The sequence below is a fragment of the Callionymus lyra genome, chromosome 10 (assembly GCF_982586985.1).
Source record: "Callionymus lyra chromosome 10, fCalLyr1.hap1.1, whole genome shotgun sequence".
NCBI classification, from domain to species: Eukaryota; Metazoa; Chordata; class Actinopteri; order Syngnathiformes; family Callionymidae; genus Callionymus; species Callionymus lyra.
Genome location: NC_141827.1, coordinates 25,486,073 through 25,510,428, shown reverse-complemented (window position 1 = coordinate 25,510,428; position 24,356 = coordinate 25,486,073). Strand labels below are relative to the sequence as shown.

Sequence of the window (24,356 nt, the reverse complement as noted above, 5' to 3'; positions counted from 1 at the left end):
GACACATATGATGTAGAACAACAAACTGCTACGACTATTCTTCGATGGCGACCTCCAGCAGCCGTCTAGGATTATTCAAAACATGGTAATAGTTACATTTTAAACTAATGTGATCTACACAACACTTTCACTAGTGACCTGATTTTGTATTGAGTGTCATAATCAGCATTTTTATAGATTTAATTTAAGGACAACTGTATTTGTTGTAGAATCGCACATTTCTGAAACAAATCTTCAAGCTTGTTGGGTAATTGAAAGTGATGCAATGTTGTGATGCCAACCAGGTAATGTTGAATACTAACTATGAAGAATCCAGAACAATAGTTTCGATGTCTTTAAACCTTAACCTTACATGTCCATCATATTGGGCAGTCTTTAATAAAAAAAACACTTTTGATACAACTGCTTTAAGTCTAGTAGAGAAACTTCTGTGAAAAGAAATGCAATTAATGATGACGGCTACTGTCCTTGCTAAATGTTATGATTTAAAAAAAAAATCCGATATAATCTTAAATAAAACGAGCGAAGGACTTCCGGTTTTGATGCAGAGCTAAGCGGTCGTGATTTATTTCGACCCTCCCAATTTTGCAAAATAACAACACTCAACTGCACTTTACTCCGTCTACGAGCACTGTTTTTTGTTTTCATTGCTTTGCTGAAATGTGTTATGGCTCCAAAACCAACAAAGAATCACCCGAAATTGGATGCAACGGACTGTAGCCAACAAGCTAAGTTCGGAGCTAAAGAAGACGACATGGCGGCGCACACACGTCTGGCAACGGACACCGTTCTGGCGGCGATACGTGAGTTGAAAAGTGACTTTACAGCTAAACTTGATAGTGTGCTCAGTGTATTAAAAGGGATACAAAACGAATTAAAGTCTGTAACCGAACGTGTCGCCGCAGCTGAGAAAAGAATCGGTAATAACCAGGACGACATAGCTTCCCTGATGTCCATGAACGCAGCACAGAAAGTTACCATCGAGGCGCTAACGATAAAGATGGACGCCCTGGAGAACCGAAGCCGCCGCTCAAACTTGCGACTGTTGGGATTACCAGAGAAAAAAGGAGCGGATTTTTGTCTGTTTCTGGAAAGGTGGCTTCCTGACGTGCTTGGGGCCGAGAACTTTCCCCGGACTCTAAGCATCGACAGCGCGCACCGGGTCGGGAGGAGCGACCCCGGGCTGTGATCGTCAAGTTCACTCACTTCGCGGATAAACAACGGGTGATGAAGGCGGCCAGGACGAGGGGACCACTCTTTCTGGAGCAGCGCAGGATCATGTTTTTCTCGGACGTGTCGCCAGAGCTGATGAGACGGCAGAAAATGTTCGACTCGGTAAAGAAGGAGCTGAGTTCTCTTTCCATCCCTGATCTGAGATACGGAGTCATACACCCGGCCACATTCCTCATCACTGTCTCCGGTAAACGTCACTCATTCAACAGCGGCGCTGCGGTGGAGCAGTTTATCCAGGGACTGAAACAGCGACGGGCCGAGCCAGCGGATGATTGACGGATGACGTAAGACAACCGTGACGTGTTGATCATATTCATAACGTGTCGTAGACGCAAATGATCGTGTTTATTATAAAACAAGAAAGTTGAGTTAAAGTATTTTTGTTTTAATGGGAGGGGCGGGAGCTCACGAGTGGTTGAGTGACTTGTTCCTATGTCGAGTGAGGGTCTCGGAGGACCAGGGATGCATCATAGCTGGGCCCTTTTGTGGCCCCTGGGGATTCATAAGTTGGGTGGGGATAGATGTTGCTGGTGTTCTGTAGGCACTCGTTTAAGTTCAGGGTTTTTTTTCCCTTTTTTCTTGTGTTTTTCATTTTTGCAGCCTTATAAAGTACGACCTCTGCTGTCCACTTAAAATACCTGTATTTTATACATGACTTCAAATTTATTGTTTACCTCGTGGAATGTGAGAGGACTTAATCAATATAAAAAATTCAAACAAGTGATGAAAGTTATCAAACAATCCAAAGCTAAGGTGGTGTTTCTTCAGGAGACTCACTTGACTCCAGACGATGTAAACAGAGTGAGAAAAAACTGGCCTGGTCAAGTGTTCTCTTCTTCCTTTAGTTCCCAGGCACGGGGAGTGATGACACTGGTCCACAAATCAATACCCTTTAAATTAATTAATTTTACAGAAGATAAATTCGGAAGGTTTCTCATTATTCAATGTGAAATTCTATCAACAAAATTTAATCTTGTTAATATATATGGAACCAACAATGATAACCCAGAATTTTACAGACATATTTTTCTGTCAGTAGCCCCCCTGCCTGGTCAACTGATCATCGGTGGGGACTTCAATTGTACATTACATCCAGAACTAGATAGATCTACTGGAGTTGACACATCACATCCACAAACACGAAAGGAATTGTTGCAATCTTAAAAAGATTTTAACTTGGTTGACATCTGGCGGAATCTACACCCAGATCAGAGGGTTTTCTCATGTTACTCTGGCACCTACAAGACCTTTTCCAGAATAGATTTTTTTCTACTATCTGCTGATTTACTTTCAAGAGTTACAAAATGCTGGTATGATAGTATAATTATTTCTGATCATGCCCCTGTATCCTTCAACCTGGAATTTCCAAACATATTATATCACTACCCCAGATGGCGATTACAGTCAGCATGGTTAAAAGATCCAGAGTTTGTTGAGTTTATCGGGAAACAGATTGATACTTATTTTGAGCACAACACGCATCAAACATCAGCATCTGTGAGATGGGAGGCCTTCAAGGCTTTCTTGAGAGGACAAATGATTAGTTTTACGAGTCACAAAAACAAAATAAATCGACAAGAAATGTAGGAGCTGGGAAAATCAATAAAAGGGATTGAAATGCAGGTTTTTCAAAATAGTGACCAACAATTACTCTTGGAATTGCAGAAACTTAAGTCTCGATATAATTTGCTATCAACAAATGCAGCAACAAAGAGTCTAATGAGACTAAGGCAGTCGTACTATGAACAGGGGGAAAAGGCTGGAAAAATGCTAGCATGGCGCATAAAACAGCAACAATCAGAGAGAGCAATAAACTGCATCAAATCAAGTGAAGGAATAACTGTTGACCCAAAAGAAATAAATAATACCTTTTTACACTTTTATCAGAATTTATACTCTTCCCAATATAACGAGATGGCTCCAAACTTGCAAAAGGAATTTTTAGATTTGCTTGACTTTTCTCAAATTGATGAACAATTTAAAGATGTGTTACAATCTGACATAAAAATCCAAGAATTAAATGAAGCGGTTACTAACTTGACAGGCGGAAAGACCCCAGGACCTGATGCAATTCCAATTGATATTTACAAAATATTTAGGGATAAATTATTGAAACCTCTATTAGATATGTATCAAGAAGCATTTATCACTGGAACTTTATCACCCACTCTGAATACAACAACAATCACATTATTGTTAAAACCAGGGAAGAGTTCATCTGAATGTGCTTCTTGTAGACCAATCTCCCTGCTTAATAATGACTTAAAAAATGTAATCAAGGTTCTTGCAATGAGGTTGGAACTTAATTTAGGCAAAGTTATACATATTGATCAAAATGGATTTGTACAGGGAAGGCAGGGATTTCATAATATTCGACGAGTGTATAATATTGTCTACGAAAAATCGGGATGCAATGATAACGCAATAATATCTTTAGACGCGGAGAAAGCTTTCGACAGGATAGAATGGCGATATCTCTTTGATGTGATGGAAAGATTTTCAATTGGCGGGAATTTTCTCAAGTGGGTCAAACTATTGTATTCAAATCCTCAAGCTGAAATTTTGACAAATGGTCTCATTTCCTCCCCTTTTAATCTCAAGCGAGGTACAAGACGGGGTTGTCCATTATCTCCATTGTTATTCACTCTAGCACTTGAGCCAATTGCAATGGCTATCCGTAAACACACAAATATCATTGGTATAACAGTTGGAGATATGGAACATAAAATTGCTCTGTATGCGGATGATGTAATTCTTTTTTGTTCCTACTTAACAGAGACACTACCAAATATACTAGAGTTGATTGCAAAGTTTGGAGTTTTTTCGGGATACAAAATTAACAACACTAAGTCGGAAATAATGTTCTTAACAGAACAAGAGAGACTAAATCCACCAATATCAACCCCTTTTTCAACTGCAAAGGAGAGTTTTTCTTATCTAGGTGTTAAAATTCCTCCTACTATTAAAGATATAGTTCCAACAAATTACAACCCACTATTAGAATCAATCACAGAACTTATAAATAGATGGACAAAACTGCCCATATCAACCATTGGTCGTGTTAACATTTTGAAAATGACCATTCTCCCCAAAATATTGTACTTTTTCCAATCAATTCCGTTGTCTCCATCTCAATCCTTCTTTCAGGCACTGAAGAAAATCTTTACAAACTTTATATGGAATAAACAAAGACCAAGAATAAGACTCTCGCTTTTGTATGTAGGTGGACCTCAAGTTCCAAACCTTAACATATATTTTTGGGCTGCGCAGGTTAGAGCTGTAATGTTTTACTTTGAAACAAACAGCCCTCCAGCCTGGGTTGCAATGGAGTCCCAAACGCTCAAAATTCCCATTCATTTATACATTTACTCGGCAGCAAAGAAAAAACGTTTAAAACAGACCAAAAAAACATTTATGAGAAACTCAATTGACATATGGTATCGCACACAAACACATTTGGGGGAAGCTACAGCACAGTCACAGTTTTCACCAATATATGGTAATGATGACTTCCGCCCGGGAAGGGAAGACCCAGGCTTCATGGCCTGGGCCATAAAAGGAATAAGTAAAATTTCAGATTTATATAAGGATCATCAACTAATGTCATTTGAAGAGCTCCGCCTAAAATATAACATTCCCACAAAACATTTTTTCAAATTTCTTCAAATAAGAAGCTATATTAAATCCAAGTAAAGCATTCACATCCCAAAGGTCAAATATCTCTTTTGTATAAACTTTGTGTGGATGGGTGCAAGGAGTCATCAGTTACTACCTTACAAGCCTGGAGAATGGATTTAAATGAAGATGTAACCGAAGATGAATGGAGGCAGGCTTGCACTTCAGCTCAAACCCAATCAGTGAATTCAAACTCCAAGTTACTTCAATATAAATGGTTAACTAGACAATACATATCACCTGCTAAACTACACCGCTTTAATCCAAATATTCCGGACACCTGTATAAAATGCAATGAGCATAAGGGGTCACTATTTCACTGCATGTGGGAGTGTCCAAAGGTGCTTTCTTTTTGGAAGAAGGTTGTAGAATTGAGTGGACAAATGACTGGGAAGGATATTCCATTGAACCCAAAACTCTGTATTTTGAATGTCTATCCTGCTGATTTTGTGACCTCGAGAAACATTAAGACGTTACTTAACATTTGTTTTCTTGAAGCAAAGCGATGCATTGCCCTTTCCTGGAAAAATGTTGTTGCTTGCAGTATCTCCCAATGGCTAAAAGGATTGACTTTCTATGTAGCCTTGGAAAAAATAAGTTTTTGTGTGAAAGGTAAACTGGAAAAATTTTGGAAAATATGGAAAATGTTCTATAACTTTTTGGAAAGTTTTAACATTGAACATTTGATTTGACTGTAATAATCACAAGATAGAGGTGTACTGGACTGGCTGCTTTTGATTGATTTTTCTTTCTTTTTTTTCTTATTATTTTATCTTTGTTTTCACGCATGTTTGTCTTTTTTCTGTGTATATATTGTTTTGTTTTTGTTTTCTTATTTTTTCTTCTGTGACTGCATCTTGTGAAGTTTGAATAAACAGATGTTTAAAAAAAAAAAATAATAATAAAACGAGCGATACTCTTCAAGATAACATGATGGTTCAGGCGATTCAGAAAACAGTTATCTTTTAGTCAGCACTTTTCAGCTATTTATCTTAATGTTTCTTTTTCCTCTGTCCCCTCAGATGATGTTGAGTTTGAAGTGTCAGAGAGTGGCCTCGGGCCAGGTGGGGCCAGACCTGCACGCCTATCCCCTTTACTGTGCTGCATGGTTATATTCATCCAGTTAAGGAACACGATTTTACTTTGGTTTTGTCCTTGTCTGTCAAAGTTTGTATGGAGCTTTCATGCAGCTGATCCAAGTATACCATTCACTTAATGCCTCCACCCCTCCCTATCAGCACTGTGTGGCAGTGTTTCCCTCCTGATTCTATGTAACCTAAGAACCATGCAGAATTATTGAAGACATGGCATGAACAAACAAATGTATTGTCTTGGTCATGGTCATTAGGCATGTTGCTTTGTGTTTGGGCACATGGTAAATTTGACTGTATGCAAATACTTAGTTAGAATTTTGTTAAATATATATATAAATTTTTTTTTTTTCTTACAGGCTGAATATTAAGCAAGTCCATATGGTCACATTTATCCCTTAATCTGTTGCTGTAGCTTCATGTCCCTGGTGCTCATCTGCCACCTTCCTTGTTCGTTCATGTCACTTTGTTAATTCTTTGGCTTTTTTGATGATCACAGACCAGTTCACTAACTCTGCTCTCCTATGGTTTTTCAGGTTGTCTCATCAATTCCTTTGTAGTTAGATGGAAAATCAGCTCCTGGCCAGATTTACTCTGGCAGTGTTTGCTATGAAAGAAATAGGGTAATTACACCTTCTTTTTTTTTAACAGAAAATGAAATGTCATCTATGAGCTTTTGTGTTTTTGCAATGCACATGTTGTGCCACACAGACCATGTTAAAAAACCCTAATAAAGTTGCTTTTCTCCTGCAGGAGGTGTTTTACCTGACTTACACCGCTGATGATGTAGAGGGAAACATCCACCTAGAGACTGGAGACGAAGTCTGCTTTTATATGGACACAAATAAGCAGTATGTCTTGTAGTTAATGCTATTATTGTAGTGTTTTAAAATCATGTTCTAGCTCATATCTTTGTCATCGTTTCAGTACTGGTGCCGTCAGCGCTCGCAATATTCAGCTTGTGAAAAAAAAGCAGACAAGGTGCCAGGGTGTGGTGTGTGCTACAAAGGTAACTGTCAATCATCCCTTCTGTGACAACAATAAAACGTACTGATTAAGCCTGTTGTCATGTTTTCTCACTTGTGATGTCCTGACCTTAAACTGTTGTACCTTCAGGAGGCGTTTGGATTTATTGAAAGGGCTGATGTGGTGAAGGAGATATTTTTTCACTACAGTGAGTTTAAAGGTGACCTAGAAGCTCTGCAAGCAGGAGATGATGTGGAGTTCACCATCAAGGATAGAAATGTATGTGTGAAGTTTTTTTTTTTTAATATATTTTATTTATACAGTTTTTATAACAAAGTGCAAACATGTTCAAGAGTACAAAAGAAAATCAGGTTATTAAAGCACAGGAAACAAAGAAAATTAAAATAACAAGAAACAAGAATACACAGTACCGAATAAAGTAGACAAGAGTAGAAATATAAGAGAAAAAAAATAAAATAAAAAAAAATAAAACAACTGTCAGGCAAAAGCTTAATGATAATAAACACTCCAGCTCAAGGATAATTTATAAATGTCTATGCGTCTCTCTTAATGAATTGAATGAAAGGATCCCAGAATTTTTTGTACTTTCCTGCATTCCCAGAAAGGGAAAATCAATTCTCCTCCAGATAGAGGCATGAGGCCATGTCGTTCATCCAGACTTTGTATGATGGAGGAGAAGCTGACTTCCACTCCCGAAGAATAGTCTTCTTTGCCACAACCAAACCGAAGGCGAGGGCCAGCTGAAATGCTTTGGGAAGCTTTTTTGTATCGTTGGTACAACCCATAATAACCAATGATCCATCTGGTACAAGAGTCTGATTGTATGCAACACAAAGACTATTAAAAACATTGGACCAGAAAGAAGTGAGACTTGGACAGGACCAGAACAGGTGTGCAAGAGTACCATCACATTGTTTACATTTATCACATATTGACGAAACATTTGGGAAAATTCGATTCAATTTTGTCTTAGAGTAATGGAGCCGATGAACAACCTTAAACTGAATGAGCTGTAGTCGTACATTTATGGAACAAGATGTTATTGTGGACAAAGAGTCGTTCCACACCTCCTCAGGAATGCTCACATTCAGATCCCTTTCCCATGCATCGTGAATGTGATTTGACGACGGCTTAGTTTCAAATAGTTTGACAAGATGGCTGATAAGATGTTTACAGGTGGGAGACTTCGAGACAATGGTAAAAAAGTTGTGGTCCATCGGGAGCGATTCAAAATTAAGAAAAGACTTACTGACAAAGTTCCTCACTTGAAAATACCTAAAATGATGGTTGTTTGGCAACTCAAATTTTTCCTTTAACTGCCCGAATGAAGCAAAGTTGCCATCTATATACAGGTCTTTAATTGTTGTAAGGCCTCTCTTAGCCCAGTCGATGAACACCGGGTCTGTTTGGCCTGGTTTGAAGGCAGGATTGTTACATAACATTGCTCTGTTATGTTGAGCGTCTTCTTTATCTGTGCCAAGATTTTAAAGGAATTTTGAAGTACGAAATCGTGGATATTTTTTGTTTGAAGCTTAACGTTTGAGAGTAAGACAGCAGATGGCGACAAACCCTGACTTGTTATTAATTTGTTGGTCTCAATTACAGGCCAAAGTGGGGAAAGAGAGTCAGATTCAGTTTTTACATGTTTTAGTGGATTCCAAAAAATAAAATTTCTCGCATTACATAACCAATAATAATGACGGAAGACAGGGAGACCAAAGCCCCCATCAACTTTGGATTTTTGTAGGTGATCTTTGGATATTCGGGGGTGCTTGTAGGACCAAATAAAGGGCATGATAATTGAGTCAATGTTTTTGAAAAATGATGTTTTTAATAATATAGGGATATTTTGAAACAGATAAGTTAGTTTAGGAAGTATTGTCATCTTAACAGCATTGATACGTCCAACAAGAGAAAGAGGTAATAACTTCCATCTCTCAACCAGTGTTTTAATTTTATCAGTGATGATCAAGTAGTTTTTCTTAAATAGGTATTTGGGATTTCTAGTGATATTTATGCCCAGGTAAGTAAAGTAATCGATTGAAAGCTTAAAGGGAAGATTTGAAAGGAAGTTTTGGTCAAGGTCATTGTTTAGCGGCATGAGGACACTTTTGTTCCAGTTTATAGTAAAACCAGAAAGTAGGCCGAATGTTTTCATAAATTCAAGGAGTGGTGGAAGGGAGCTTTGAATTTTTGATAGAGTAAGAATCAGGTCATCTGCATACAGACTGATCTTAGAGGTAATCATGCCACATTTGATGCCCTCAATATTTACATTGTCCCGAATTGCAATGGCGAGAGGCTCAATCACCAAAGCAAAAAGCATTGGTGACAAACAACAGCCCTGTCGAGTGCCTCTGTTCAAGCTAAGAGGGGGGGATTTGTCAAAGTTTGTTAGTATAGAGGATTTAGAAGTTTAACAAATTAAATAAATGTGTCGCCAAAACCAAACCTACGGAGAGCTAAAAACATAAATTTCCATTCGACTTGGTCAAATGCTTGTTGCGCATCTAAAGATATAATTGCAGAATGAGGATGCGTTGTGGAATTAACAATGTTTAGAATACGTCGTGTATTTGAAAGTGGAAACCTGTTTGGTATGAAACCTGTTTGATCAGAGTGGATTAAACTATGTATATGTTTGGACAGTCTGTTTGTAAGAATTTTAGCTATTATTTTTTGGTCACAATATAGAAGGCTTAAGGGTCGGTATGATGAAACTTCTGCACCATCACAGTCTTTTTTCAAAAGCAGACAGACATTAGCTTCGTATAACGTATTGGGAAGTGAATTTTCTTTTAATGAGCAGATTATCATGCGAAGTAATAAAGGGGAAAGTAAGTCAATATGTGATTTATAAAATTCTATACCGTATCCGTCTGGGCCACAAGCTTTACCGCTAGGGAATTGCCGAATAGCTAATTTGATCTCATCCAAGGTGATCTCTGCATCTATTTCGTCTCTGGCTTTAGCTGGAAGAGTGGGTGAATTGATCATATTAAGAAATGTGTTTATGTCTGCTTCTGTCGCTTTGGATTTTGAGGCGTATACATCAGTATAGAAATCCAAAAATCTACCATTGATCGATTTGGGATCTGTTATCAACTGTCCATCTGGAGAGAGTATCTTGTTGATAGCGGTGGCGGATCTGATGCCCTTAAGCTGCGTGGCAAGTAGTGTGTGTGGTTTATCTCCTAACTCAAAATGTTTTTGTTTTAATCGCATTATGTAGTTTTTTACCTGATCGCAGAGCAAGTGGTTGTATTCATATTTAAGCTTTAGCATGGACTGTAGTGTATCATCCGAATTTGTATTTTGGTAGTCAGTTTCTAGTTTCGTTAATTCTGTTTCAATCTCCTGGAATCTCTGGCGTCTGAGCTTTTTTTGCCGTGATTGGTATGATATAATGTAACCTCTGATCACCACTTTTAGTGTCTCCCATAATGTATTGTCTGAAACGGTCCCATTGTCGTTGCACAGAGTGAAGTCTGTTATCTTATTTGCGATATATTGTGTGAACGTATGATCTTGGCACAGATAAGGGTTATACTTCCAATTAAATGGCCGGGTGGGGATGTTAAAATTTATTTTCATTGAGATGGGGGCATGGTCTGATACAATAATATTATGATAGGTCGAGTGAGTAACATTTGAAATTAGCTTTGAGTCCAAAATAAAGTAATCAATCCTAGTAAAGGTATGATGTACGGGGGAAAAAAAAGAATATTGTCTATTAGATGGGTGCTGAAGGCGCCATATGTCTACTAGGTCCATTTGTTTGATTAAGTTATTTATAACAGGAACTGATCTCAAGGATGAAGCTGTTTTCAAAGATGATCGGTCTAGTACAGGATCTAGGTAACAGTTTAGATCTCCCCCAATTATTAAGCTGCGATTACTATACTGTGCAGCCACATCAAAAATGTTCTTGAAAAAGTCAGGTGAATCAAAATTAGGCGCATAAACATTTAGTAGAGTTAAATTAAATGAGTTGATGGAGCCGGTAACAACAATAAATCTCCCACCTGGGTCTGTGGTTATGGAATGGAGCTCGAATGGGACGGTTTTGCGGATAAGAATGGCAACACCTCTGGCCCTGGAGGAAAATGAAGACTGATATACATGCGAGACCCAGTTATACTGAGCAGCACACTGCTTATCAGCGTCTCTGCTCAGAAGGTCGAATGTGAGTTTCCTGTAAGTAGATTATTTCAGAATTAAGAGACTTAAGATGTGAAAATACCTTTGCTTTTTTAATGGCGCTACCCAAACCTCTACAGTTCCAAGATGTAAATGTAATTGGAACAGATCCTGAACCCGCACTACAATTATTAACCATTATCGAATAGTGTCACATTTTTTGCATATGCACAGAAAGAAACCTGACAGCTGTCAAAAGTAAAGATAAAAAAAAACAAAAAGTGAAAATTATATAAAAAATTCAAACCCACTTGTTGTGTAAAAACAACAAAACCCCACATACCCCAAATTCAAGCAAGCTTTTGGTAATAGAACAAACACTAACCCAACTCTTGAGTCCGTGGAATATAATACAGAGCACCAGAACAATAATTGGAAACAAATAAATGAATAATTATTTTAAAGAAATCCCAAATGTACAATACTGAGCAGCACACTGCTTATCAGCATGTCTGCATATTATAAAAAAAAAAATGGAATACCAAGAACAGTTGAACAGTTGAAAACGTATATAATAAAAAAAGAGATTGAACGTTACCATAGTGACAATAAACAAATTAATGCAATAACGCATTGATCAAACTTAACAGAGACTGTTAAACATTAAAACGCTGTGCGAACAGTGTTACCACAATAAGTTTATGACTTTTTTGGCATGGATTTGGCAAACCGTTCAGCATCTTCAGCCGTGTTGAACACCGAGGTGGTGTTGTTGTAAACAACGTGCAGTATGGCAGGGAAGCGCAGAGAGCGCTTTGCACCAGCTTCATCCAGGTTCTTCCTCACGATGTTGAAAGACTGACGTTGTGCCAGCACCTCAGCGGTATAATCCGGAAAGATGTAGATTCTCTTTCCATTATGGTGTAAAGGGCCGTGTTGTCGGTTCAGGCTAAAGATCTTTCCCACGTCGCTGTCGTTGTGTAGCTTCGCCATGAAGACTCGGGGCCACTCCGAGGCCTGCGGTTTAGCTCGACGGATCCTGTGAGCTCTGTCGACCTTGAGAGGCTTCTCAAAGTGTTCTTTGCCCAGTAGTTCGGGGATGAGCTGGGAGACGAACCGGGTGGGGTTACCTGCCTCTTCGCCCTCCGCGATGCCCACAATCCGGATGTTGAGTCGTCGTGAGCGCCCCTCCAAGTCGTTTAGCTTAGCTTTTAGCTTACCGTTAGCCGACTTTAGGCCCTCACAAACGGACTCCAGCGCAGCGATGTGGCTATCGGACGCCGATAAGGCCTCTTCCGCGCCGTCCAGGCGCTGGTGTACGTCCAGGTTATCCTTCTGAAGGGCCGAAAGGTTACCTTCGATGGTGTCCAAACGACCCTCCATAGAAGTTTTAAGGGAATTCACCAATTCACACACTTTGGCCAGTTCGTCACCTTGTTTAGCGATAGCAGCTAGTATGTCCTCTGTGTCCTTGCTAACACAGACTCGTGTACTGGCATTTGCCGCTCTGGAGTTTTTCTCGCTATCGTCCTTCTTGGGCATCCTGTTTAAATTATGTATTCCAGACGAATAAAGTTGGGATTTCTTTGGTGCCAGAAAGTTTTTTTTTTTGTAAAAGTATAACTTCTTCACGGAGCACAAGGCTAACACGTCTACTCCATTACACGGCCAAGCTCCGCCCCCTGTGTGAAGTTTTTAATGTTCTTTTTTTTTATTTTTATTTAGGGTAAAGAAGTAGCGGCGGAAGTAAAACTCCTTCCCCAAGGAAACGTGATTTTTGAAGATATAAGCATCGAGCAGTTTGAAGGCACGGTGGTCAAGGTCATTCCCAAAGTTCCCACTAAAAACCAGGCAGGTTTTATTGCAGTTCATCTTGTGGTTGGAACAAGAAGACAAATTATTGAAGAATAGTTTGTTCATGACATTCTGTGACCTACAGTACATCCAATACATTAGCTTTAAAAGCGTAGTTGGACCTCACATGTTTTTGTGTTTGCTGACACGTTTCTTTCTGCTGTCTGAAAATATAGAAATCTAATCAGAGGAACAGTATGCTAAAGTGTACATTTATGACTGACTAACTTTGTCTATTAACACCATTCCAGGGTGTGATTTCTGCAATCCGTGATGGATTTGGATTCATCAAGTGTGTGGATAGAGATGCGTGAATGTTTTTTCACTTTAGCGAAGTCTTGGAGGAGACCCAGTTGCACATCTCAGATGAAGTGGAGTTTACTGTTGTGCCTGTAAGCTTCCTCCTAGTGTTGTACGAACAGATGCCAGATGATTGTGATCAAAACCAATTTTGAACCATTTCCCACCAGGATATGCTGTCTGCTCAGAGAAACCATGCAGTGCCGATTAAAAAACTACCTAAGGGGACTGTTTCCTTCCATACCCAGTCTGAGCAATGCTTCCTTGGTGCCATAGAGAAGGAGGCTATACCAGCGACCCCCAAAAATGCAGGTCCCACAAAGGGCAAAGAAAAGGCAAGTCAATTTACAAACCAACACACCAGCTTCTTTTTGTGTTTTTATTATAGTTTCTTTATGAGTTTCATTATAACTTCTTTCTTCCTTTTTAAAAATGACCGTCTACTGCACGGACATCCAATGTTAGAAAAACTACAAGGTATGCCTGAGTTATGCATGAAGCCATCAATGGTTACATATTTCTGTTGGCAGTCACATCTAACTGGTTTCTTTGCTCACCGATTTTAAAGGGCAAAGTTGTAGAAAAGGTTAGTCTTTCATGGGTCATGATGTCACTGACTATGCTAGTTTAGAGCATGGCATTTATTCGCACTCCATTCTACCCTTAATGAGTCCTGGTATACTGTTTTGAATGAATACAAGTGTGAGGACAAATGTGCACTAGGAACTGAACCATGAACTGAAAGGGCATTTATTGTGTGTAGGCCACATAACTTTTATCTTTTAATTATTAAAACTCCAATATGTAATTAACTTTTTTCTTTATTACTAGTAAACTACAGAAGATCTCGACTTGTGTATTCCACGTAACTTTGGCTGGACCACCTGTCCATATTTTTCCATGTGACCACCAACTGCTTTACATCAGTTGTTCTAAAACTTTTCGTATCAAGTGCTCATAGATGGATGGATGGATAGATAAACTTTATTGATTCCTTCTGGAGGTCTCTTTAGGGAAATTGTTTTTCCAGCACACAGCAACACAGACGATAAAATAATAAGTAAGAAGAAAGTGCAAGATGACACAATCTAAATCTCACCTGGGAGACTTTTTCAACTTTCCAGGAATATAAAACGAGAAACTGGTGCAAGAAGTTTAATCTTGTTTTGTAAATGGATGTTCGTGCTGTTTTGACACTAGGGGGAGCAAGAAACCATATTTATTTAAATGCATATTGAGAATCAGAAACTTTTTTTCTAGTGTTGTAAACACTACAAATTATTTTTTGTGATTAAGTAACTTGATTGTTGTTTGTCTTAATTTTCTATATTTTACAGCACTGTATAGCCTTTTTCTTTAAAACCTTTAACTCTTTTTACTGGAGGAAAAATAATCGTTTTTTTAGTACGTGAAGTACGCAAGATTCGAATGAAACTGTACCTAACTGAACTACTTACTGACTCCCACCCTGGTCTTTCTCATGTATTGTACAAAAGCATCCTTCTTAATACCATCCACTGCTTTATAGATTGTTGGGGCGTCTCTAACTTTGCTTTACTAAAGACACAAAAAAATATTCTATTTAGATTGAGTCCTTGTATACATTGTCCAAAGCAATCCAAATGGTAATCATGTTTTTGTTTTTTTTTCTCTCAGGAAGCTGAAGATGGAGTGATTGCATATGAAGACTGTGGTGTGAAGCTCACTGTGCCGTATCATGTTAAAGACCTGGAGGGAAGTTATAGCCCACAGGCCGGAGACAAGGTAGAAAACCTTAAAATACACACGACAACAAACGTGATGTTAAATGTGGCACCAATTCTCATCTGACGACCAGGTGGAGTTCTGCATCAACGAAGTGAAAAGAACCGGTCTGCAAAGTGCCGTATCCATCCGGGTCCTGAACCGAAACTCGTCCATCTCTAGGAGACTGCACGGGTTTGTCGCCACGCTGAAGGACAACTTTGGCTTCATTGAGACCTCAAATCATGATCAAGAGATTTTCTTTCACTACAGGTGCGTGCTCCCTTCTGTGCATGTATAATGTTGGTGATATATTTCTTGTTTCTATCCTACTGTGACCTGTGATTCCTTTCTTCTCAGTGAGTTGTGTGGCGATGTGGATAATTTGGATCTAGGAGACACTGTGGGGTACACCTTGTCTAAGGGGAAGGGCAATAAAGTCAGTGCAGAGAAAGTTACCAAAGTGGCTGCTGGTGAGATTGAGATTGATAAAACATCCATCCAATGGCTTTGTAAATCTTACCCTGACGTCTGTTATTTTAGCCAATGGAGTTGGTGATGACATCAGTGCGACCGTAATGACGGGCAAAGTCATCCGTCCAATCCGCAGCGTTGATCCTTCTCAGACTGAATATCAAGGGCTCATTGAAGTTAACGAAGAAGGTGACGGTAACTCCTCAAATGTCTTCCAGCAGCTATTGTTCTCTCTAAAGCTGGTTTCCTCTCCTGCTTGGCAGCATCTAAAGGCCAGACTTATCCTTTCGGAATCATGGGAATGGCGAACAAGTCCGACTGTCTGCAGAAAGGGGAGCTGGTCAAATTCCAAGTGTGCACAGTGCCTCAGACAGGACAGAAGATGGCTTGCAGTGTTGTCCCTCATCGTAGAGCCTTAGTGGAGTGCGTCAAAGATCAGGTAAGAAGTTGCCTGAAGGTAATCACCAGTGGCATTTGTTATTTTTGACAACATTTTGTGTTGGCAGTTTGGCTTCATAACGTACGAAGTCGGTGAAGGCAAGAAGCTGTTCTTCCACGTGAAGGAGGTGCAGGACGGCCTGGAGCTTCAGGCTGGTGATGAGGTGGAGTTCTCGGTAGTCTTTAATCAACGCATTGGAAAATGTAGTGCCTGCAACGTCCGTAGAATCAGGTGAGAAATGTCAGGCTTTTGCTTAACATTTATTGTCTCTTCAGCGAGGGGCCAAAACCTGTGGCGACACCTCGCCCTGAACGTCTGGTGAACAGACTGAAGAGCATCACTCTGGACGATGCTAGCGCTCCTCGCCTGGTCATAGTGAGACAACCTCGTGGGCCTGACAGTTCTAAGGTGAATGTCGGAGTGTGGAAATGTCGCTGAAGACGCTCATCCAATCCACTGAGCAATACAGAGTCCACCCTGTCAAGTGATGGTCGGTTCCTGTCCTGTTTGACACCCGCAGAGGAAAAGGGAAATTAATTGATCACTTGCTTGTACATGCAAATTAAAAATCGGCCATCACACAGTAACAGGCATGTGTGTGTCCCTGCGATGGAACTCATTTCCACAGTTCCCTGCCTTCCATATACTTGAGTTCCACGCTGCAGGAAATGTGGGATCTCTGAGTGTGTATGTGTATGTAGCCTACCAGTGATTCAAGTGTGTGTGAGGGGTTATTTGTTCTTGAGGGTCTCGTCCTTCTAAATCAAATCGTGTGCTTATCTGTCTACTACTTTTTTTTTCTCTCCCATCTGGAATTCTGCACCTGTAATGTGTCAGCTGGTTTGCTGGAGTGTGTATGTGGACGTCGGCATGTCTTTTCCCTCCCGCTTCGTCTTTGTTTCTGCTTTTTGCCCATAGAAACTGTCAAGTTAGTTTTCTGCTTTTGTATGCTTTTCCTCTAAAACGCATAAAGCAATGTTCCCTCCATAAGGAGGATCATATTTCTCATCCGTGCAAACTTGAACTGAGGATTCTTCTGCTCGCTTTTTTTGAGCAGTTTTAAATGCTTTACTGAAGAGCTTAGTTGAGAGCATGATTTTGGGGGTGTATGATGTATGTGGGTGTAAAACTATTTAATGGTATTTACACATTGGAGCCTTCTGGGTACCGTTTCGGGATCTGCAAGCTTCACCTTAGCAATTTTCCCAGGTGCAGAATTCCTTAAGCAACGTGTATCTGCTGTTCTTTTATACTTTTTTTTTTTTTTTTTTTCTTGCACATTTTTTGATTTGAAATAATGGGAATAAGATTTTGGTGCCTAGAATATCTGTCATCTGGGAAGTGGATGCAAACAGAATGATGATTAAAAAAAAATAAAAAGGATATATCCTTGATTACTAGCCCACCACCAAAATATTCTACAATCTAAGGGTGGCTTTGTTTTCTAGTAGACTTGATGATGCATCCCGAACCTGTGGGTTGAAATATACTGTATGTTTGTGTGCGTTTTTTACTTATAAAAAGCTCAGATTTCAAATAGGACAAAATAAAATTAACACCGATGGGCTAATTGGTAAAAATGGTACAAGTTTGATTTTTAAAAGCGTCAATACCAACTGTGCTCCGTTAGCATGTTGGATGTTTATCTGTCAGGGAGAACCGCTTTCAACTTGCAAGTTTACCCGGTTTCCGTTGAACTACATTAAAAAGGTTCTGATGTACTTTCGTTATTGGTCATGGATGAAAAGATTGAATTAAAAGTTTTATGAAAATTACAGTTTTTTTTTTGTTGCTTCCTTGATCAGATGTAATTAATTAATTTAGAAAATCTTAAACATGTCGGACAAGTTAAGAAATCAGAGCTGTGATGAAATATTTTTCAATGACGATGTTTTCTTTCCCAAAAGCAAGCTGATGAACTATAAGTTCAAGTTCTTTTGTCAAATATGCATGTATTCAAGACATACAGCATTAATTAAATCGTGAAGTTGAAAGGACATTAATTGAGACATTCAAGAAAATAAACAATAATAAAAATTAACTAATGAACATAATATAATGGGTATAAAACGAAAGTATCACTCATGACAAGTGTTAAGGGAGCCCCTTAAAGCGCTGACCTAAAAATAAACTGACCAACAGCACTGAGAAGAAGCCAAACAACTTTATTTTTTTTCAGTGCTGTAACTCACTGTAACCACATTTGAACTATATACAAGAGGAACAAGAAGACATTTGCTACACATCTCTAATCAGGACCTTGGGAACAAGAAGACATTTGCTACACATCTCTAATCAGGACCTTGCTCCTGAAAGACGTATTTTGGGGCTTTGAGCCTCAGCCCAGCGTTCCCACCACTCCCTGAGCGGGCTGGGACTGGTTGGCTGTTGCTTTATTATCTGACGGGGAGGGACGGCAGCAGAAGGGGTCACTGTCTCCCTGGGCGGCAACTTCCTGTGGATATTTACATCCAGACGTAGATCAGATTTGTGTGGATTATCTGGAGAACGAGCCTCTTCTGAGGAGACCGACTCCTCCTCTTGAACGCTGGAGCTTCTGAGGCTGTTCATTTGTTGTTTGTACTCTTCTAGTGACCTGCAATCAAACTGAGCAATTTCCAGGTCATTTTTTTCCATTTGAAGCCTTAGGCCTTGCAAATGACCCAGCTGTGTCCTGAGGTGGTCAAGCTTCTCTTCACTGCTGGAACGTTCTAAATCATGAACTGGCTTCTGGAGTTCTTCCTCGTCTCTAATCTTTGCTTGACTACCCATGCAGCAAGATGTTTGTTGATCCAGGTCAGACTCTGAATTTCTCTGACCTCTGACTTGTTCGCTGTTATCTTGGTCACCTTCCAGGAAGATTCCTTCAAAGCTTCTGTTCTTTCTCTCGCCTCTCTTACTTTGCTTTTCAGGGACCGTGCTGTAAACCCTGGTCTTCCCCATACTCTCCAGTCGGACCTCATCCATGAACGTAACAGACTTTCTCTTCGGCTTCTTTAGCTCTTGTGACGATTCTTGTTTGGAGGGTCCAACGTGTTCCAAAGTCAGCCGGACCTCTTTTGCCTGCTCTCTGTACTTCCTCAGAGTCTCCACGATGCATTCAGTGGGTAGCATGCACCTTTCAACGTCTTTGAATCTCTCTTGTAGTATGTAGCGTCCGTCCTGGCCTGTTGGGAAAGAAATCGGTTTGAGAACCACAGTTTCCTGACGTTTATTAAGACCGGAGACTCACCCAAATCTTTAGCCAGATCCGTGACCACATCTTGACATGTGGTCTCCTCAGTCAGTCCACACACCACACGAGGAAAACCTTGCACGAACACCTTCACCTCCATTCTGCCAGGAAATCAGTCAATCTTAGTAAATCCAGGTCATAACTGTAGGTCATAACTGCTGCTTACCTCAGTGTCTCACTCTTGGCTTGTTCCGAATCTGTGGGTTCTTCAACCGAGGCTTCACTTTTGGAGGAAAAAACAATTAGAGCAATTAAGATTCCGAGAAGGCATCAAATCCCTCCGGACAGTTTTGATCCCACCCTCTTCTACAAACAGATCCCTAAGCTAAATGCTTGTTACAAGCCACTCATTTTTATTTATTATTTAAAAAAGGACATTTTATTTAATTTCCTTGATGATATTCAGAACACAAACAATATAAAGCAATGTTGTGAAATGGTCAGAGAGGCTCAACCCTGCAGACCCAGCGCACCTGTTGGGTTGATGTGGAGTCTGGCAGTCCTGATGATGATCTGGGTAATTTGAGTCTACGCGACCTCCACGAGTCCAGCAGGAGAAAATCTGTCGCCACCATCTGCAGACCATGAACATGGAACACTTCAGAAAAAAAAACCCTCTTCAATGATTTAGCACGTGGAGAATGTGTCACCTGCGAGCTCTTGCCATGTTCCTTCCGTGGTAAATATTCCACGAGACCGGGCACAGGACCTCACGTCTAACCTCGTGCAGCAAAGCTCTGGACCACCTGTGAAGAAACAAAAGACAACCTGTCACGAGGGATTCAGAGACATTTCACAAGTCACCATCTCGAACCCCTCAAACCTGCAGATGAATGTGTCATCTTTCCAGATTGTTGCATTATCGCCCCGGAGCATCTTTTTTTTTCTAGTCTTCATCATGTTTCAAATAATAATTCTGTATAACCAGAGCTATTTTAATGGCTGCCCTTCTGGTGGATCTTTGACATTTAGGATCGCTTCACCTAAAAATACACTGCTCTCCAACTTCACAGCCTCAGGATGGATGGATGGCTCATTAGGATGTGCGTTTTGGTATACAAATAAAATACAATAAAAAAAGGCAATAAAAAGTATAAAACAAAATATATAGTAATCTTTCAATATATTTTTTAAACGTAAGATATAATTCAAACATATAATACATCTATTAGATCATAAATGTATCAAATAATAATCGTATATTTCTTTTAGATCTTATAATTAAATTCAACAATTTCCCGAGGGAGATCTCCAAAGGTATCAATAAAGTTGAATCTAATCGACGTTTTTTTTTTAGGCAAACTAGCTTAGTACAGTTAGCCACATTCTAGCACCGCCTGTTCACTTTCACCGCTTTTTAACATTACACCACGTTTCCTCTTACAAACCATTACTAGTTATCGGTAATATTAATGTTATTCTTCTTAAACAGCTTGCTGCAAAATGTTTCATCGCTTTTATCATTTTTTCTCCTCGCTGAGAACTCCATAATGCTAACTGACTTAAGCTAGTAGCAACTCGTTTTTTACTCACCGAACTTCACGAAGACTTGTCCTGAGATATCTTCTCCAAAGGTGAGCCACACGTTGAATAAGATAAATGCACTCATGCACTCGAAAAAGACCGTTTTGTTGGATACAGAATTGTCATTTCAAAGTCACTTCAAAGTCCCTCTTTTAAGTCCTTTGAAGTCCTTTGATCTTGGTCCTTTAAAGTATATTTCTCTCTCTAAACTCTAAAGGAGTTTTGCCTTTAAAGAAGTTCCAGCACAGAATTCTGGAGTCTAGAGTGTTCTGTATACAATTATTACAAACCAAGAATTAAAAAATACTTCCTGTTTGTTTTTGGATAAAACTTTCACAAGCAAGTTTTAGGATATAATTAAAATTAATAAAAAAAAGAAGTCATTTTAATTATTTTAAAAAGTTTTAAAATGTCATTGTGTAGAGTGTAGATTAGATATTTTACGATTATTATTATTATTATTATTATTATTATTATTATTATATTATTAGTAGTAATATATATTCAATTTGACAGCTGGACACTTAGAACTTAGCATTTATTAAACTGCAAAACCTTTTTTTTTTAGAATAAAATAAATACAAAAGGATAGTTATAAAATATTATTTTAATTATAGAAAAAATATAAGATATTACACAATCAGAAACATTTATTGGCAGTGTTCATTATTATTATTATTATTATTATTATTATTATTATAAATTGAATTTGTCAGGTACATACTATGAACGAAACTCATACATTAAAGCAAACTGAAATAATTTGATATATTTTCTTATAGGATTTAAGTATAGTGTAACCCTTGTGTTATCTCAGGGGCAAGGTGACCCGAAGGTCGGAAAACGAATGTGTTTGAGGTATCCCTTGTGTTCACCTTGACCAACACAAGGGTTAAAATATTTATTTATCCAAATTATAAAATTATGTGATTCCTCGAATTCCTTTGAATATCTAGACTCCAGTAACTATTCCACATGTTTGTTTGTTGTGTAAAGATTCATATAAGGTTCTTTTATCAGATTTCTATCAATTATTTGTTAGTTTTGACCTTTTTAAAACACCTATTATTGGTCGAAATGATGATGCAACAATCAAGTTTAAAACATTTATATTTAAACTGATTTTTAATTATGCGTGTGACTCCAGGGATCCTTGTGTTCACGTACTGTATCTTTATTTTGTACTCGCAGATATTTACTTTTATAGTCTGGAATTTACAAATGATATTGAAGTATATATTCCAATAATTAAATATTAAATCAAATGATTTAGCACAACCTATCCTCGAAAATCAAGGAAAAGCCTGAACAAATAAAAATGTCTTAAGATGTTTCTTAAAGGAGTCAATAGACTCCAAGCGCAAAGAGAGAGGAAGATTGTTCCATAGCTTAGGAGCAACAAATATATCAACACATTACATTAAAATAAATGAATAAAGATTTGAGGACTTCATCGATAGATTATTGTCTCAAGAGATTAATATATCATTATTTGTTTATTTAACTAATTATTTAACTCATCAACGTTCCTGCTTGATACAAGAATTGGCCTCATTTTGAAAGATGCAAGATACAAAAAGTGCATTTTGTATGGATACAAATGTATCTTTTATTTAGAAATAAATAGGTTAACGTTAGTGTTTGTCCAATATATATTTAATCTCAATTCCTTTCATTTTTCCTTTAAAAAATGTATAAAGAAAAATCCTAACCAAGAATATACACCTTTTTCAAAACTTTTATTTTTCTAATATTCATTTTTAATTGTATTTTTTTTGCAGCATAGCATTAGTCACTGAACTATCAACCATTGGCTTAAAACGAAAGTTACATATGTAACTTTCTTTCTATTTCGTCCCTACTGACCGCCAGAGGCGGTGCTTCAAGCACTGGATGACCCATAACAACAAGGTCACAAAGAATCCTAGTACATACACCTCATTGAGGGGAAGCAACAAAGTCGGGCAACCGGACCACACCTCATGGATGAGGAGTGGCGACGTTCACCCGATAGAACCTGAAAAAAGTGCTTGGTGAGGCCCATGATGCTGCCTCACAGATGTCCCCTAGGGGTACCCCGCGTAGGGCTGCCCATGACGTAGACATCGCTCTGGGAGAGTGGCACCTCACCCCGAATGGCAGGGGGTGACCACTTCCTTTATATGCGTGGGTAAACACATCCACGATCCAGTGAGAGTCGCTGTTTGGAAAGAGCACAGCCTTTCCTAGGGCCACCATAGCAAATGAGGAGCTGGTCCGACCGTCTTATACTTGCGGTTGCAGCTACATAGGTTCTTAGAGCCCGCACAGGGCACAGCAGTCCAAACGCGTCTTCCCCTTCCGGGGGAATAAGTTGTGCCACTTGAATGGGACGGTTGAGGTTTGATAATGACAGAACCTTTGGGAGAAAAGCCATATTTGGCCAGAGGGTAACCCCTGAGCAGTCTGAGCTCCACCGCAGACATGACTCACTCACAGACAGGGCATGTAGTTCCCCAATATGCTTCGCTGAAGCAATGGCAAGGAGAAAAGCAGTCTTAGCAGAAACCCACTTCAGCTCTGCCTGAGCCAGGGGTTCAAAGGGAGGCAGACACAAAGCGTCAAGCACCAGGTGCAAATCCCATGCTGGGGCATGCTGTGTGCGTGGGGGGCGTAATTGCCACGCGCCCTTTAGAAAGGGGGACACTAGTCTGTGGGACCCCACTGTGTTATCATCTACCCGAACATGTCGAGAGGAAATGGCTGCCGCGTATACTCTCAGTGTAGCAGGAGACTGGCCACTGTCCAATAGTGACTGGAGGAACTCCAGAATCTTTGGGACTGAACAGTGCACAGGGTCCTCACCCCTGTCTGAACACCATGCAGTTAACAGTTGCCATCTATTTGAATACTGCAGCCGTGTAGAAGGTGCCCTGGCATTTAGTATAGTGTCGCAGACAGCATCTGAACACTGCGTCAGAAGCGGGTTGGGCCCTGCAGCGGCCAGACCCAGGTTGCAGGTGAAGAGGGTCGGGACGCCAAATCTGGCCCTCTAGCTGAGACAGGAGATCCTTCCTGTCGGGGAGGCGCCATGGTGAGCTGCGGCAGAGCCTGCGCAGCAGTGGAAACCATGTTCTCCCTGGCCAGAAGGGGGCTACCAACAGCAGCCTGTGACCCTGATGGAGGACCCCCTGTAGTGTTAAGAATATCAGAGGGATTGTAGGGAAAGCATAGAGGAGACCTTCTGGCCAGTCGTGCGCAAGAGCATCCTGGCTCAGAGGACTGCTTTCCTCTTTCAGGGAGAACCAGAGGGGGCAATGGGTCGACTGCTCTGTGGCAAACAGATCTACCTCTGCTCTGCCGAAGATGTCCCAGATATTGAGCACCACCTCTGGATGAAGCCGCCACTCCAATGGAGGCTTGCCTCGAGAGAGCAGGTCTGCGACCTCACTCTGGTCCCCGGGCAAAAAACATTGCTCTCAGGCTGGCCAGGCGTGGAGCCGCCCACAGTAGGAGGTCCCGGGATGCTTGCAACAGCTGTGCAGACCTGGTGCCCCCCCTGGTGGTTTATATGCGATACGGTCGACACATGTATGACCGCACAAGCACATGTTGCCCTCTCAGTAAGGGAAGAAAGTACTGCAGGGCCATATACATAGCTCGTAGCTCTAGTACATTTGAT

At 39.9% G+C, this 24,356-nt stretch overlaps 1 protein-coding gene and 1 pseudogene across 2 annotated transcripts; one reads left to right on the top strand and one right to left on the bottom strand.

Moving 5' to 3' along the window:
- The first annotated feature begins 1,227 nt into the window (after window positions 1-1,227).
- On the top strand, window positions 1,228-17,700 carry LOC148071222 (cold shock domain-containing protein E1-like; annotated as a pseudogene). The gene is made up of 16 exons (XR_015712951.1): window positions 1,228-1,335; window positions 5,931-6,030; window positions 6,536-6,622; window positions 6,753-6,850; window positions 6,927-7,008; window positions 7,116-7,244; window positions 12,852-13,036; window positions 13,300-13,372; window positions 13,451-13,615; window positions 14,937-15,044; window positions 15,118-15,296; window positions 15,384-15,496; window positions 15,567-15,686; window positions 15,761-15,936; window positions 16,004-16,167; window positions 16,212-17,700. The product of XR_015712951.1 is annotated as a cold shock domain-containing protein E1-like (transcript).
- A 439-nt stretch (window positions 17,701-18,139) lies between these two features.
- LOC148071221 (uncharacterized) lies at window positions 18,140-20,950 on the bottom strand. The gene is made up of 6 exons (XM_087800921.1): window positions 20,705-20,950; window positions 19,822-19,917; window positions 19,645-19,746; window positions 19,338-19,394; window positions 19,169-19,272; window positions 18,140-19,103 (listed from the first exon to the last, which is right to left on the bottom strand). The coding sequence occupies exons 2-6, from the start codon at window positions 19,836-19,838 to the stop codon at window positions 18,232-18,234; spliced, it is 1,152 nt and encodes a 383-aa protein (XP_087657047.1). The 5' UTR covers window positions 19,839-19,917; window positions 20,705-20,950; the 3' UTR covers window positions 18,140-18,231.
- Between the last annotated feature and the right edge of the window lie 3,406 nt (window positions 20,951-24,356).

Excerpts from the sequence above, each read along its gene's own strand:
- LOC148071221 (XM_087800921.1), bottom strand. Across the intron at positions 19,395-19,644 it reads ACTCCACATCAACCCAACAG|TGAAGCCTCGGTTGAAGAAC; the intron begins GTGCGCTGGGTC and ends TTCCTCCAAAAG. Across the intron at positions 19,104-19,168 it reads GGATCTGGCTAAAGATTTGG|GCCAGGACGGACGCTACATA; the intron begins GTGAGTCTCCGG and ends CTTTCCCAACAG.